The sequence below is a fragment of the Chinchilla lanigera genome, unplaced genomic scaffold, assembly GCF_000276665.1.
Source record: "Chinchilla lanigera isolate Chin_1 unplaced genomic scaffold, ChiLan1.0 scaffold00006, whole genome shotgun sequence".
Lineage (NCBI taxonomy): Eukaryota > Metazoa > Chordata > Mammalia > Rodentia > Chinchillidae > Chinchilla > Chinchilla lanigera.
In genome coordinates this window covers 41,101,855-41,113,629 of record NW_004955407.1, presented here as the reverse complement: position 1 = coordinate 41,113,629, position 11,775 = coordinate 41,101,855, and the positions used below count along the sequence as shown (strand labels likewise).

The window sequence follows — 11,775 nt, the reverse complement described above, 5'->3', positions numbered from 1 at the left end:
GCGCAAGGGGTGCGGCACGGGCGGGAAGCCGTCTGGGGCCGAGCCTGGGCGCAGGGTCCGAGGTGCGGCCGGGCGGAGGGCTCTGCGGCAGTGCGCGGCCGGCGCGGTATGTGCAGACGCCTGCAGCTCTGCCGCCGCAGCCGCATTGGCGCTGTGAGGGCGGTGGGGACTGAGGAATCTCGGCGCTTGCTCTGCATCCTCCCAGGACACCACAGGGCCCGCTCTGGCTCCCGGTTCCTTCACCCCTGTGCCTGTGCCCGGCCGTTTGTTCGCCAGGTTCTGAGGGTGCCCGCGACCTGGGAGAGGGCAGAGCTCGCTGTGAGGGCCGCTGGGTGGGGGGCTGTCCCGTCACCAGGCGGCTCCCACACAAGGGCCACCTCATGGGTAAAGCTCCTTCTGTTTCTTCTATTTCCCAGGGATTCCTTTGGGCAGAGGAGGTGGGGTGCTGGGGTACACCTGGAGGTGCACAGGAGCACGAAGAGGTGGTGCCCCAAGTCTTATTCAGGGTTTTTTTTTTTTTTCTTTCTTTTTTTGAGACAGGGTCCAGCTCTGCAGTTCAGGCTGGGCTTGAGCTCACTTTGTAGCCCAGGCTGGTCTTGAACTCGAAAAAATCCTCCTGCCTCAACCTCCCAAGGGCTGGAATTACAGGCGTCCGCCACCACACCCAGCTCCAAGTCTTATTCTGCCCCTGTGTCCATTCCCGATGGGGGTGGTGTCAGCAGGCCCCATGGGCAGCTGCTGCCTGTGGCTGAGGCGGACAGGTGTGACGATGCCCCCCATGCATCTGTGCTTCTTCCTGGGGGCTCCCCCGGTGCCACCACACAGAACTCATTGGGAGATGCACCCCACGCCAGGCTGCTCCCCTGCTTCCTCTGTGGGGGGAGCTTCAGATTCCCAACACGGGTAGGTGTTTTTGTAAGTGCTGTATCCAGGTCAGTGTGTCGCATGCTAGGCAGGTGTCCATCCCTTGACCTCCAAGTGTGCTCAGCACACACACCTGTGCCAGGTGCTTCTGGAGATTTTAGCTGTGAACCAGGGTGGCCAGGGAAAGTGAAGAGAGTGATCAACCGCAGGCTTGTGTGTGGACGAATCCAGAGAAGGCTGGCTGCGGCACTGTCCCTGGTACAGCCTTTGTCAGCCCTGGGGCGCAGGGCTCCCCACCTCTGTCCACCCCGAAATGTGAAGAGCGGGGCGCTGGCCGCGTGCCCTGAGGCTGTGTGCACCTGGGGTGTGAGGAAACACACGCAGGACCCCCGTGAGCGCTGAGACGCCAGCCATCTGAAAAGCGAGAATGTGACTGTCACCAAAAGCCAGTTCTGATGCATGGCGGAGCCGCTCCGAACTTCCTTGGTGCCCTTGGGGAGGAAACTGAGTCCAGACTGCAGGTGCTGAGACACCTAGGCAACGTGAGAGCGAGTTATCCTTTCAAGCAGGAAGAGGGCCACAAAGGCGTCAGCCCGAGTGCGAGTCTGGATGCCTCTGACGTGCCTGACACCCTCAGGGTCCGGGCACTGGGCGCTCGTGAGGCTCATCACCATTTTACTCAGAAGTTACTTAGGGGTGGCGCCCTGTCTTCCCGTCCGTTTAGATGGTCAGTGACTCCTCTGCGCTTTCATCATGTAAGAAACGCACAGATAAATTCTTCATTTCACCCGGCTCCCAGCCCGAGGCAGGGAGTGTGGGGGCCTTGCCCTGGGGTGGGCGCCAGGTGGCCGGGGGGTCAGCAGGACTGGCACCATGCGTGGCCTTAAGCTGTCACTTTGCTGTGTGGGGCTGCTGTGGCCTGAGACCTAACAAACAACAGCAAACTACATAGGTCTTTCCTTCCTCCGCTGGGGACACATCCGTGCTGCGCCCCATCTTTGCCCCTCGCATGCTCGTTCTGACCCTCTGCCTGACACGACCAGGAATGCTGCAGGGTCCCAAGGACAGGCAGACCCTCCTCGGCACACGCTCGCCCCACGCTAGCTCCTTCATGTCTAGCATTCCAAGGGGCCCATCCGAGGGGCCACCTCTAGGCCAGGTCCCCTCAGCTGGCTGCCTGCTGCCTTTGGCACTCTTCTGCCCGGTAGGAACATGTCTTACTTATTTGCTGGCCTCAGGAGTGGGCGGGGAATGGAATAGGTGAGCTGCTGTGAGGGCAGCGGAGGGCCCTGAAAAGCCACTAGGGATGAGGTGCCCCTGTCTTCTCAGAGCTGAGCCGCCGGCCGGGTGGCTCACCCTGCCCTCGAGTCTGGGGATGCGTGTGGCTGAGGGCTGGGGTGGGGGGATAAGGGACTGAGAGCCTCTCAAGGTCACAAGAGCCCCCGGAGCCCCGCTGGAGCTGCGGGACCCTGGCACCGGCTCCGGGAGCATGCGGTCGGCACGTGGCAGGGGCCGTGTGTCTGGTGACCACCTGATGTGGTGGGTGCGGGAAAGGGGTTCAGGCCTCTCCTTTGCCACCAGGCCACCCTGGCCCAGGAGCTCCCCTGGCTGCCGGCCCTGCTGAGACCATTCCCATCAGGACACAACACAGAATAAGACCCATGGCACAACCCGTCCGTCCACGCTGCCCCTCAGTGTCCCCAGAGAACAGCTGGGCGCCGCAGCTGGGAGAGCCTGCAGGGCTCACACACATTCGTGCTCGTGTCTGTGGCCTCGGGGATGGGCCAGGGAGAGAGGGATGGAGACGATGAGGCTTATTCTAACCCGCGGGCCGGTCCCTTGGGGTCAGGGGCTGCGCTGCTTCCTGAAACACACTCTCTGCGCGGTGGTGGGGGGATGTCCTCTCTTCTTTCTGGAACGTGAAAGAGGTGAGCCTGTGTCTGGAACCGTGAGAGGTGGAACCGGGGGTGCACACAGGGCACGTGAAGGCCTCACTTGCGTCCCTCCCACCGCCAGCCTGGGCTCTCTGGGCATCTCCAGCGTGGCAAGGGCGTGGGAACGGGTAGTGGCACAGTGGCCCGCGGTTGTGACGGGTGGACACAGCCCCACAAGTGTGTGGTTCCACACGGCCCAGCATCCTGCAAGGCTGGACAGAGCCTGGGCTGCGGGTGAGGAGCCGATTGGCCAGGGAGACCCGGATAGGGGCTCCACAGGAGGAAGCACGTGGCAGGAACAGCTGTCTCACCTTCCTCTTTTTGTTCTCAGCAGCCCGCTCCCTCCCATGGTGTCTCCAGAACCCCCAGCCTCGTGAGCTGAAGAAAAGCCGGCCTTGAAGGAGGTGGATGAGCGGGCAGAAGCTGGAGCTGTGAGGCGGGATGGAGCCCTCGGCCCCCAGGAAAGCTGGCTCTGAGCAGGAGGATGGCTTTGGGGTGCAGCCCAGGAGGGTGGCCGATCTGGCCATGGTGCCCAACCTCCGGCGGAGCAACAGCAGCTTGTGCAAGAGCAGGAGGCTGCAGTGCCCCTTCAGCAGCAGTGAGAAGGTAGGCTTCGCACTGGGGGCCCCGGCCAGCACGCATGGCCACAGAGGTGGCCAGGTGGCTGCCATCCACCAGGTCAGCAGTGACCTCGGGATGGGCATGTTTCCTGTCTAGGCGGAGGGGGACTCTCAACCCCAGGGCTGCAGCCCAGAAACACCCTGGGTCAGGGGACCTGGGGAGAGGGTGGGTACTGGACCTCCTCACCCTCTGTGGACTGCACTGTCACTTCCCCTTGTGGTCTGCTTAGACATGAGCCCACGTCCTGTGTTGCTCAGGATGGGGTGGGGTGGCTCACCTCTCTGCACCCCGCTGCACAGAGATTTCCCATCCTTGTTGCTGTGCCGGCCAGCGCCCTCGGTAGCCTGGGGCGAAAGCACATTCAGATGTTGTAGTGGCTTTGTCTGGCAGGCGGGAAGGGTCTGTAGTTGTCAGACAGCAAGCACCAGAGCAAGGGCCCCCGACCTCACCCTGCACACCCTCCGCCATGCCAGTGTCCTGGGGAAGGTGATGTGAATCTGTAAACTGTAAAGTGCATATTCACATTGGGTCCGAGGAGAAAGACACGTCACGCAGATTCACCCCCTCTCTTGAACCCGCACTGGAGAGCATCCTAGGCGGTCTCACCCGGCTGCTGGGCTGGTCCTTCTGTGGAAGCTTGGCAGTCCTTGGAGGCCTCGGCTGTGCACTTTTGGGGGTTCATGATTTGATGAGCTTGGGACTCCAAGTGTCCTCCCTGCCCACAGCAAGAACATCTGAGTGCGTGGATCCCTGAGAACATCAAGAAGAAAGAGTGCGTATATTTTGTGGAAAGTTCCAAGCTCTCTGATGCTGGGTAAGTGGTATGTTTTGTGTTTAAGGCCTATGACCCTCTTCTCCTGGTCCTGAGTATGTGTCGTAGTTAATTTCCTTGACGCTGGGACACCCAGGTCTGGCCCCACAGTTCATAGGACGAGAGGTTTATCTGGGCTCACGGTGTGAAGAGGTCCAGTCCAGGGTCGGCTGGCTCCAAGGACGGGGCCGTGCAGGGCCCTGGAGGAGGGGGGCTGCTCACTGTACGGTGGACACGAAGCATAGAGAGGAAGGAAGAGCCAGGGAGGGAGATGCACCCCGCCAGGCTGCACCGCAGTGATCCACTTCTTCCAAGCAGCCCCCACCTCCTAACTGCAGGTCAGCAGCTACGAGGCCCACAGCCCACTCACCTTCCCCAGCCCCACCTGTGATCACATGAGGCTTCAGAGGGACATCTAGGTGTAAACTGTAGCAACTGGCCAGACCCCCGCCCCAATCAGGGACTCAGCAGGAGGTAGCACGGAGTACCCCGTGTGTGCTGGGTCCAGGCCTGGAAGCATGGCCAGGGGACCCTGAGGGCCTCCTGGGATACGGGCTGAGCAGTTCCTGCTTCCTGGTTGGGAGATCCAGATGCACCGGGTTTGGGGCCTTGTCCAGGGTCATGATGTGGCTGTGCTGTGGCCGTAGTGGACTCGGTCTGTGGCCAGGCTCCAGCTCAGGCCTTTGGAGCATCTTGTTGATTCGGAAGAGAGAGTCCCTGGGTCCAGGAGCTACAGGGGCCTCAGGGGAAGTCCACCGAGCAGAGCCAGGCCCCTCATGCCACCTTCTGCTCCCCCAGGAACCTGTGGCATGGGTGTGGCTGCCAACACCGTGTCCAAGGCAGCAGTGGCCACGCCGAACGGCTGGACACGGCCCCTCTTGTGCAGCGGCTGAGCCTGGGTATAGTGTACACAGGGGCCTGATTCTGCCCCTGAGACTCAGACTCCCGGGCTGTGCTGCCTGAGGCTGCATCCCTGCGGCCTGACAGCGCTCTGATTCAGGGGCCCTCCCTCCAGACACACCCTCTGTGCTGCTCTGGACGGACCGTCTTCTCCGGACCCTTCTTCCTCCCTGGAAATGCCTGCTTCGCCTCAGGGCCTGTTGTGGACACCACCTCTCGTGTGCCCTTCCTGGACCACACGCCGCACAGGGAGTAGCCGCCCTGGGCATGGCCCCTCTCCTGTCCGCTGGCCGCTGCGGTGTCATTCTGGGGCTCAGGCCTTGTCTCTCCCACTCACTGCTGAGCTCCTTGCGGCTGGGACCAGGCAGCACTGTCTCGTCCCTCCCTGTGCCGGGCAAACAGCTGGCATCCAGCTGTTTACTGCCTGCTGTGGGCAGGAGCCACGTCCTGTGGTGGGAAACAGGAGGCTCACCCTGTGGAACCCACAGGAAGTGATAAGGTGACCCCCGGGCCCTGTGCTCTGCCCAGGCCTGGTCGCTGCCATCACCCTGTGCGCTGAGGTTTCGGGCCTCATGCTCTGGCCCGGCTGCTCAGATACGAGGCTCAAGCCTCATTGCCCGCTGCAGGCGACAGGAGCAGGTCTGGGAGGGAGAGTGTCGTGGTTCGTATCTGGTCCCCCAAAGCCTCACGTGCTCATGGTGGCTTTTGAAGACTGACTGGGTCACGGCGGTGCTGTACTATGATGCCTTCAGAGCAAATGTGCTGCTAGGAGTTGAGGTCTGGCCCAAAGAGGTGGTCGTGGGGTGTGGCCTGGAAGGGGTCTGCTCCCTCCCTGGCTCCTCCCTTCTCTCCACTTCCTGTCCGCCATGCCCTGAGCAGCTGTCCTCCAGCAGGCCCCTCTGCTGGGTTGCCGTGGAGACTGAAACCTGAGCCCAAATAAACCTCCCCTTCCTTCGGCTGTGGGTGTCGGGTTCTGTGTCCCAGTGACTAGGACGGAGCGGGAGGGGCCGCCAGGTTGGTGTCCTTAGTACGCCTGGTGCACGGCCTGTTTCCAGGTCCCAGCTGCTGGTTTTGAGAGCACCTCCATGTCACAGATCCCCAGCCCCAGATTTGGCCAGGTCTCGGGTGGGAAAGGCTTGAAAATAATAAGACAAAGCAAAGCACCTGTCTTGAACACGCACAGGCTTTCTTTCGCGCCATCGTTCCCTGAGCAGTGAGTGTAACGGCGGCTCACCAGCACTCACACTGTGGCCGGCGTGACTGTCACAGGAGGGCGCAGGGTCGTGGGGAGGCTGCACAATTCTGTGGAAGGGACCTGGCACCAGCAGCTTTTGGCACCTGTGGCGTTCTGTGGTGTCATTTCCTATGGTATCAAGGGACAGCTGTGCAGAAAAGGACAAGGGACCCCAGGTGGGAAGACGGGGCCCTGCATCTGTACACACCCGGAAGAGGTGCAGGGCCTGAAGTCTGTTGCGGCTGGGCCCTGGGCACGTCCTGCGTGCTGGCTGCACAGCTGCATGTGGTGGGGAGGTCCCAGAAAGGGACGCTGTGTGGGGTCAATGCAGACCGTGTAACCTTCCCCACAGGACCCTGGTGCACTCACGGCTGAGGCTGTGATGACAGAGCTCCCTCCAAGTGGGGATGAGGGTGGCAGCTTCCCTCGCGAGAGCCCAGCGCCCCTGCCCAGCGGCTCCCAGCAGGAGGCAGGCTCAGCGCGAACCACGTGTGGGAACAGGTTGGGCTTCGAGAGGCACCCTCATGTGCTGGTGCGGGGAGCCCTGGTCCCAAACGCCAGCCTGCGTGGCCCAGGCCTGCTGTGGGAACCGGGGTCTTCCCGGATGTCACCGCCTGACAGCCACTCACTGCTGTCCGTGGGAAGACAGGACCAGAGTGCGTGGTGAACGCTCTTTCCCACCGGGCACAGCTGTGGACACAGAGGAGCCCGTTCCCCTGCCGCGTTCTCACACAGCGCTTCAGACCCTTCCTGCGGTCCCCGGGCTGGGGCCCTCCCTCCCCTGACTCCACCCATCTTGTTAGTTCTGCGTCCTGACGACCACCCTCTGTGTGGCATGGAAGTGTCCCACACCCACTGCCAACCCTGCCACGCTGGCCAGACCCCGTCCGGCTGTCTCGCCACCTCTCTCCCCTCACCTGTGGGCACGAGCTAGCAGTGGAGGCTCCAAAGGTCCTCAGGAGCAGGAGTAGGACAGGTGCGCTCAGTGAACCCAGGTGGCCCCGGGCGGGAGCTGGGGACCCAGGTGCTGTCATTCTCTGCTTCCTGCCTATGTAGGTTAAGTTATTTTTGGAGCAGGAGCTCTGACTGTTTCGCTTCTGGGTCAGCGGCCCTGTGCGGCTTCCTGTTGTGTGAGGATCCAGGACGCTGTGGAGATGTCTGATCTCACCTCGTTAGAGGCGACAGTTCAAAGAGAAGAGCAAAGTTGGTAGCACGTTACCTGATAACCGTTAGAAATCTAAGCCAAAATTTGGAGCAGCATTGGCCCAAAATACAAGAGCTTGGGCCACCCGTAACCCTGGCATTCTAGGAGGCTGAGCCAGGGAGATCCCAAGTTTGAGCTCAGCTTGGGGAGTTTAGCATCTTAGTGAGGTCTGGTCAAAGTAAAAAGTAAAAAAGGGCTGAGGATGAAGCTCTGTGCAAGGGTCTGGGTTCTGTGCTAGTATGAAAAAATGCAGACGTTACCAGAGCCTTGGTCCTTGTCCAGTGAGGCCCTGGCCCTTACCCAGTCCCCGCCTGTGCGGTGAGGCCACACAGGCATTCCCTGCAAGCCCGAAAGCTCCTCAGTGTGCGCTGGGGCCGGGCCGGGGGTGCGTTGTTTTTACCATGTTTAAAATTTTTATTTTTGTTAGTCCACGTTTGCAGTTCGTAATGACTGCAGCCATCAAGGGGCACGTGTACATGACTCATCCTAACTCCTTCTGTCTCCCCTCCCTCTCCTCCCTGCACCCCTTGGTCCCCTGGCCATCTGCAGAGGACCTGTCTCCCTGCGTCCTGTTATCTATCTTCCCCTGTTTTAATGATGGAGGACCAAGACTCAGGAACACCCACAACCCTGCAGCTGACCGGGGCCAGAGAAACCCAAGTTCCGCCCCTCGAAGCCCCATGGTCTCCCCTCTAGACCGTCCGGGTCCGGGTTCGTCTGGGTTTAGACGTTCTCCTTCATCTCTTCTCTGCTTAGTCTTGTAGGTCATTTGTTATCGGCAAAAAGTAGTCACCTACGAAATGAGGATTCTTCATTCAGTAGAGGATAAGGAACACGTGGGTCCGTCTTTCCTTGCTCCTGAAGCCCCATGCGTAGCAGCAAGACGTAAAAAGATTTCAGTCCGCAAAGAGGAAGACAGTGAGGGGGGCTGTGGTGGACAGGCAGGAGCTTCTCCCCAGCAGGGAAGGAGGAAGCAGGCAGCGTCGGCGGTCGGTGTCCTTGTGCACGGACAGGTGCCCCCTGCAGGGCCCTGGAGACTGGGGACCCCTGTGCACGGCCGCAGCCCTGGCCCTTCAGCGCCGAGCCTCCATCATGTGTGTTCAACTTTTTATCTTGAAATCCAGATATAAAGCACGTTTCAAAGATACCGCAAGTAGCACCCCCTAGTGGTTATGTCCTGCACAACCGCACCGTGATGTCAAAGCCAGGCGCTCACCCTCGGCGCAGTGTGTGTGTGCCCAGCTTTGTGTGCTTTCCTCACACGTGTGGATTCGGGCAGCCACTGCCAGCCCCAGGACCCACTACTGCTCCCTCTCCACGAGCAAATCCCCACCTCCTCGTGGTTCCACCGCGCCTCTCCCATCCCTGGGGGTTTGTCACCTTGGGGCTGAAATGCTGTGTGACCTGTGTGCATTTTTGGCTGGTATATTTTTGGTTTGTTTTCTCTTAGTTGCTTTTACGGGGTCATTCTGTGGTTCTCTCCTCTGGTTCACTGGTTGGTCTTTTCTCCTCTCCATTCTGCGGTGGAGCCCATACACTGTTTTTTATAGACGTCGAGTGCTGTGTCTTTCAGCTGTACAGTTTCCTCTGGGGCACCTTCTCTTCCTCTGTTCCTGAGGTGCTTCTAGTTGCTCACAGAGCATGTTGAAGATGACTGCTTTCAGATCTCGGTGTGGTGGTCACTCAGGGTCTTTCCTCTTCTACTTGAGGGTCCCTGGTTCTCTGAGCACTGCTGACTTCCAATGGAGACCTGGACAGTTCAGGTGTTGTGCTGTAAGGCTCTGGGTCTCTGGCCCTAGCAGGTCTTGTGACGTGTTTGAGGGGGCAGGGCCAGCACCCCATTACTGCACACAGGGAGGGGCGAGGTCCCCTCCAGCCTCAGTGGACACGCCATGGTGTGGACTTCTCATCACTGCCAAGCCTGTGGAGTTCCAGGGCCCACTTGGCCCCTGCTGGTGTCCCCTGGCGAGGAGGGTGGGGACTTGTCACTGCTCTGAGTGGCCTCCTGTGACAGGAGCAGGGGGCTCCTCATCCCCTCTGGCGACATCTGTGTCCTCACAGGAAGGTGGTGTGCGAGTGTGGCTACACCCGTGAGCAGCACCTGGAGGAGGCCACCAAGCCCCACGCCTTCCAGGGCAAGGAGTGGGACCCGAAGAAGCATGTGCAGGAGATGCCGACTGACGCCTTTGGCGACATCGTCTTTGCGGGCCTGGGCCAGAAAGTGGGGAAGGTTGGTCCCTTTGCGCCGTGGTGCGTGTGGGGGTGGAGCTGGGTGGCTCTGGGCAGATTTCCTGGGGAGGGGAGGCTGGTGGGAAGCCAGCTGCACGGACCCCAGTCGTGTTAGGGACGGAGTGGGCGTCCTGGGCCTCAGGGCTCCTGCTATCTGCCGAGTGGGGCTGGGACTTGTGGAGCTCCTCAGGGAGTGTGGCTGGGGGTGTGGGTGGGCTCTGGCAGTGGGGATGGGGTGCAGTGTCACTTATTTCCCTGCTGGGTTCTGGAGCCCCTGAGCCTCCGAGTAGCTCTGCGGGACCCTTTCCCTCAGCCCCTGAGTGTCCCTTGTGGTGGTGAGCACTTGGCCAAAGAGGTCACGCACGGCCTTTCGGGCTGTGGGCGGCGCAGTCCCTGCTAGCTCACAGGGCAGCAGCCCCCGTGGGCCTGACTAGACCCTCACCGGCACTGCAGGGCCTGCGTGCTGGGGGATGCCTGCGGCCTCCTGGGCCCCGCCATCTCCTTTCTGCTCCTCACGGCCCATCTTGGGGGCCCCTGGCCAGGGAGCTGGTAACCAAGGCAGGAGAAGTTCCCTGTGGACTCCTAGGATCTGTGGAGTCGGAGATCCCCAGCAGGGATGGCCGAGGAGGGCGGGGCAGGATGAGAGGCAGAGGAGGCTGGAGCCCAGCTGGCCCAGGGGCAGTGACCCGGGGACCCAGGAGAAGGACATTCAGTGCAGGGCTGGGTCGGGTGGGCAGGAAGTGGGATCAGGACTCGGGGTGTGCACGGGGCACCCCACAGCAGGGGCCTAAGGAGATGAGGGGTGCGGCCACACCTCTCCCCTTGCTCTCCCCGCTCTCCTGCAGTACGTCCGAGTGTCCCAGGACACGCCCTCCAGCATGATCTACCACCTCATGACTCAGCACTGGGGCCTGGATGTCCCCAACCTCCTCATCTCGGTGACTGGCGGGGCCAAGAACTTCAACATGAAGCTGAGGCTCAAGAGCATCTTCCGGAGAGGCCTCGTCAAGGTGGCCCAGACCACAGGTGGGCACCGGGCGCTGCCTGCAGGTGATGGGCACCAGTTGGGCCGAGTGAGTGAAGCCAGGGGGTCAGGGCTGCAGGGACCAGAAGAACCTTGGAGAAGCGGAGCCCAAGTCCCAGCCTGGCTCAGAACCTGGGCGCCCACCCCTGAGCTGCCCATGGCTGTTCCTGTGACACCCAGCTGCTGGTCAGCTAGCCCAAGGGTGCGGAGCTGGCTCTGGCCTGAGCATCACAGCGGCCATGAGGGCCAGTGGGGGCCCAAGACGGTTGGGCTGGCCTTGGGGACACCAGTGACTCTGTCAGCTGAACTCTCTGCACCAGGGCAGGAGGATTGTCGTCCCTTCCCTGGGGCACCTGCCTCCTTAATGTTGGATAACTTCCTGAGGTCACGCCTTGAGTGACAGCCACGAAGGGCCCAAGGCCATGTGGGTGTGTGAAACCCACGCGCCTGGCCACACTGGGGTCCAGGGAGGCTGCTGTCCTCCAGCTAATGGGGCGGCCTGGCAGGGTATACACAGCGGCCCCCAGCTGGCTGTGCAGGGCTGACGGCTCCCGCGGGCCCGGGTCTCGAGGCCCTTCCTGGGCTCTGGCTTCGTTCAGGGCTCAGCGGCCTCCCCAGGGCTGGCCGTGCGGAATCTGAGTCGCACGCGGCGTGCATGCCCTGGTCCTCCGTGGCCTGTGTCAGCCTGCGAGTCTCACGTTTCCCGGGCTGCACCCTCTCCCTCCAGCCCTGCTCACAGAGGGACCAGACCTTTCCTCCACCCGGTCAGGTGGGGCGTGGCTTAGTGCTGCTGACCTTCCGCCAGGTGGCTCACAGCCCTGGCATCTTCTTTGCCTCCTCTTCACCCAGGGTCTTTTTCCCTCCCTCCTTCCCTTCCTTCCTTCCTTCCTTCCCTTCCTTCCTTCCTTCCTTCCTTCCTTCCTTCCTTCCTTCCTTCCTTCCCTTCCTTCCTTC

At 61.4% G+C, this 11,775-nt stretch overlaps 1 protein-coding gene across 6 annotated transcripts in view; it reads left to right on the top strand.

Moving 5' to 3' along the window:
* Positions 1 to 3,129: 3,129 nt before the first annotated feature.
* The window catches only part of Trpm2 (transient receptor potential cation channel, subfamily M, member 2), a gene marked incomplete at its 5' end in the record, with an annotated part of 48,284 nt that continues 39,638 nt past the window's right edge, over positions 3,130 to 11,775 (top strand). For all 6 annotated transcript variants that reach the window (XM_013505330.1, XM_005375861.2, XM_013505324.1 and 3 more), the window contains 4 exon segments: positions 3,130 to 3,404; positions 4,145 to 4,233; positions 9,630 to 9,798; positions 10,643 to 10,823. In XM_013505330.1, coding sequence (XP_013360784.1) covers positions 3,240 to 3,404; positions 4,145 to 4,233; positions 9,630 to 9,798; positions 10,643 to 10,823 — 604 coding nt within the window.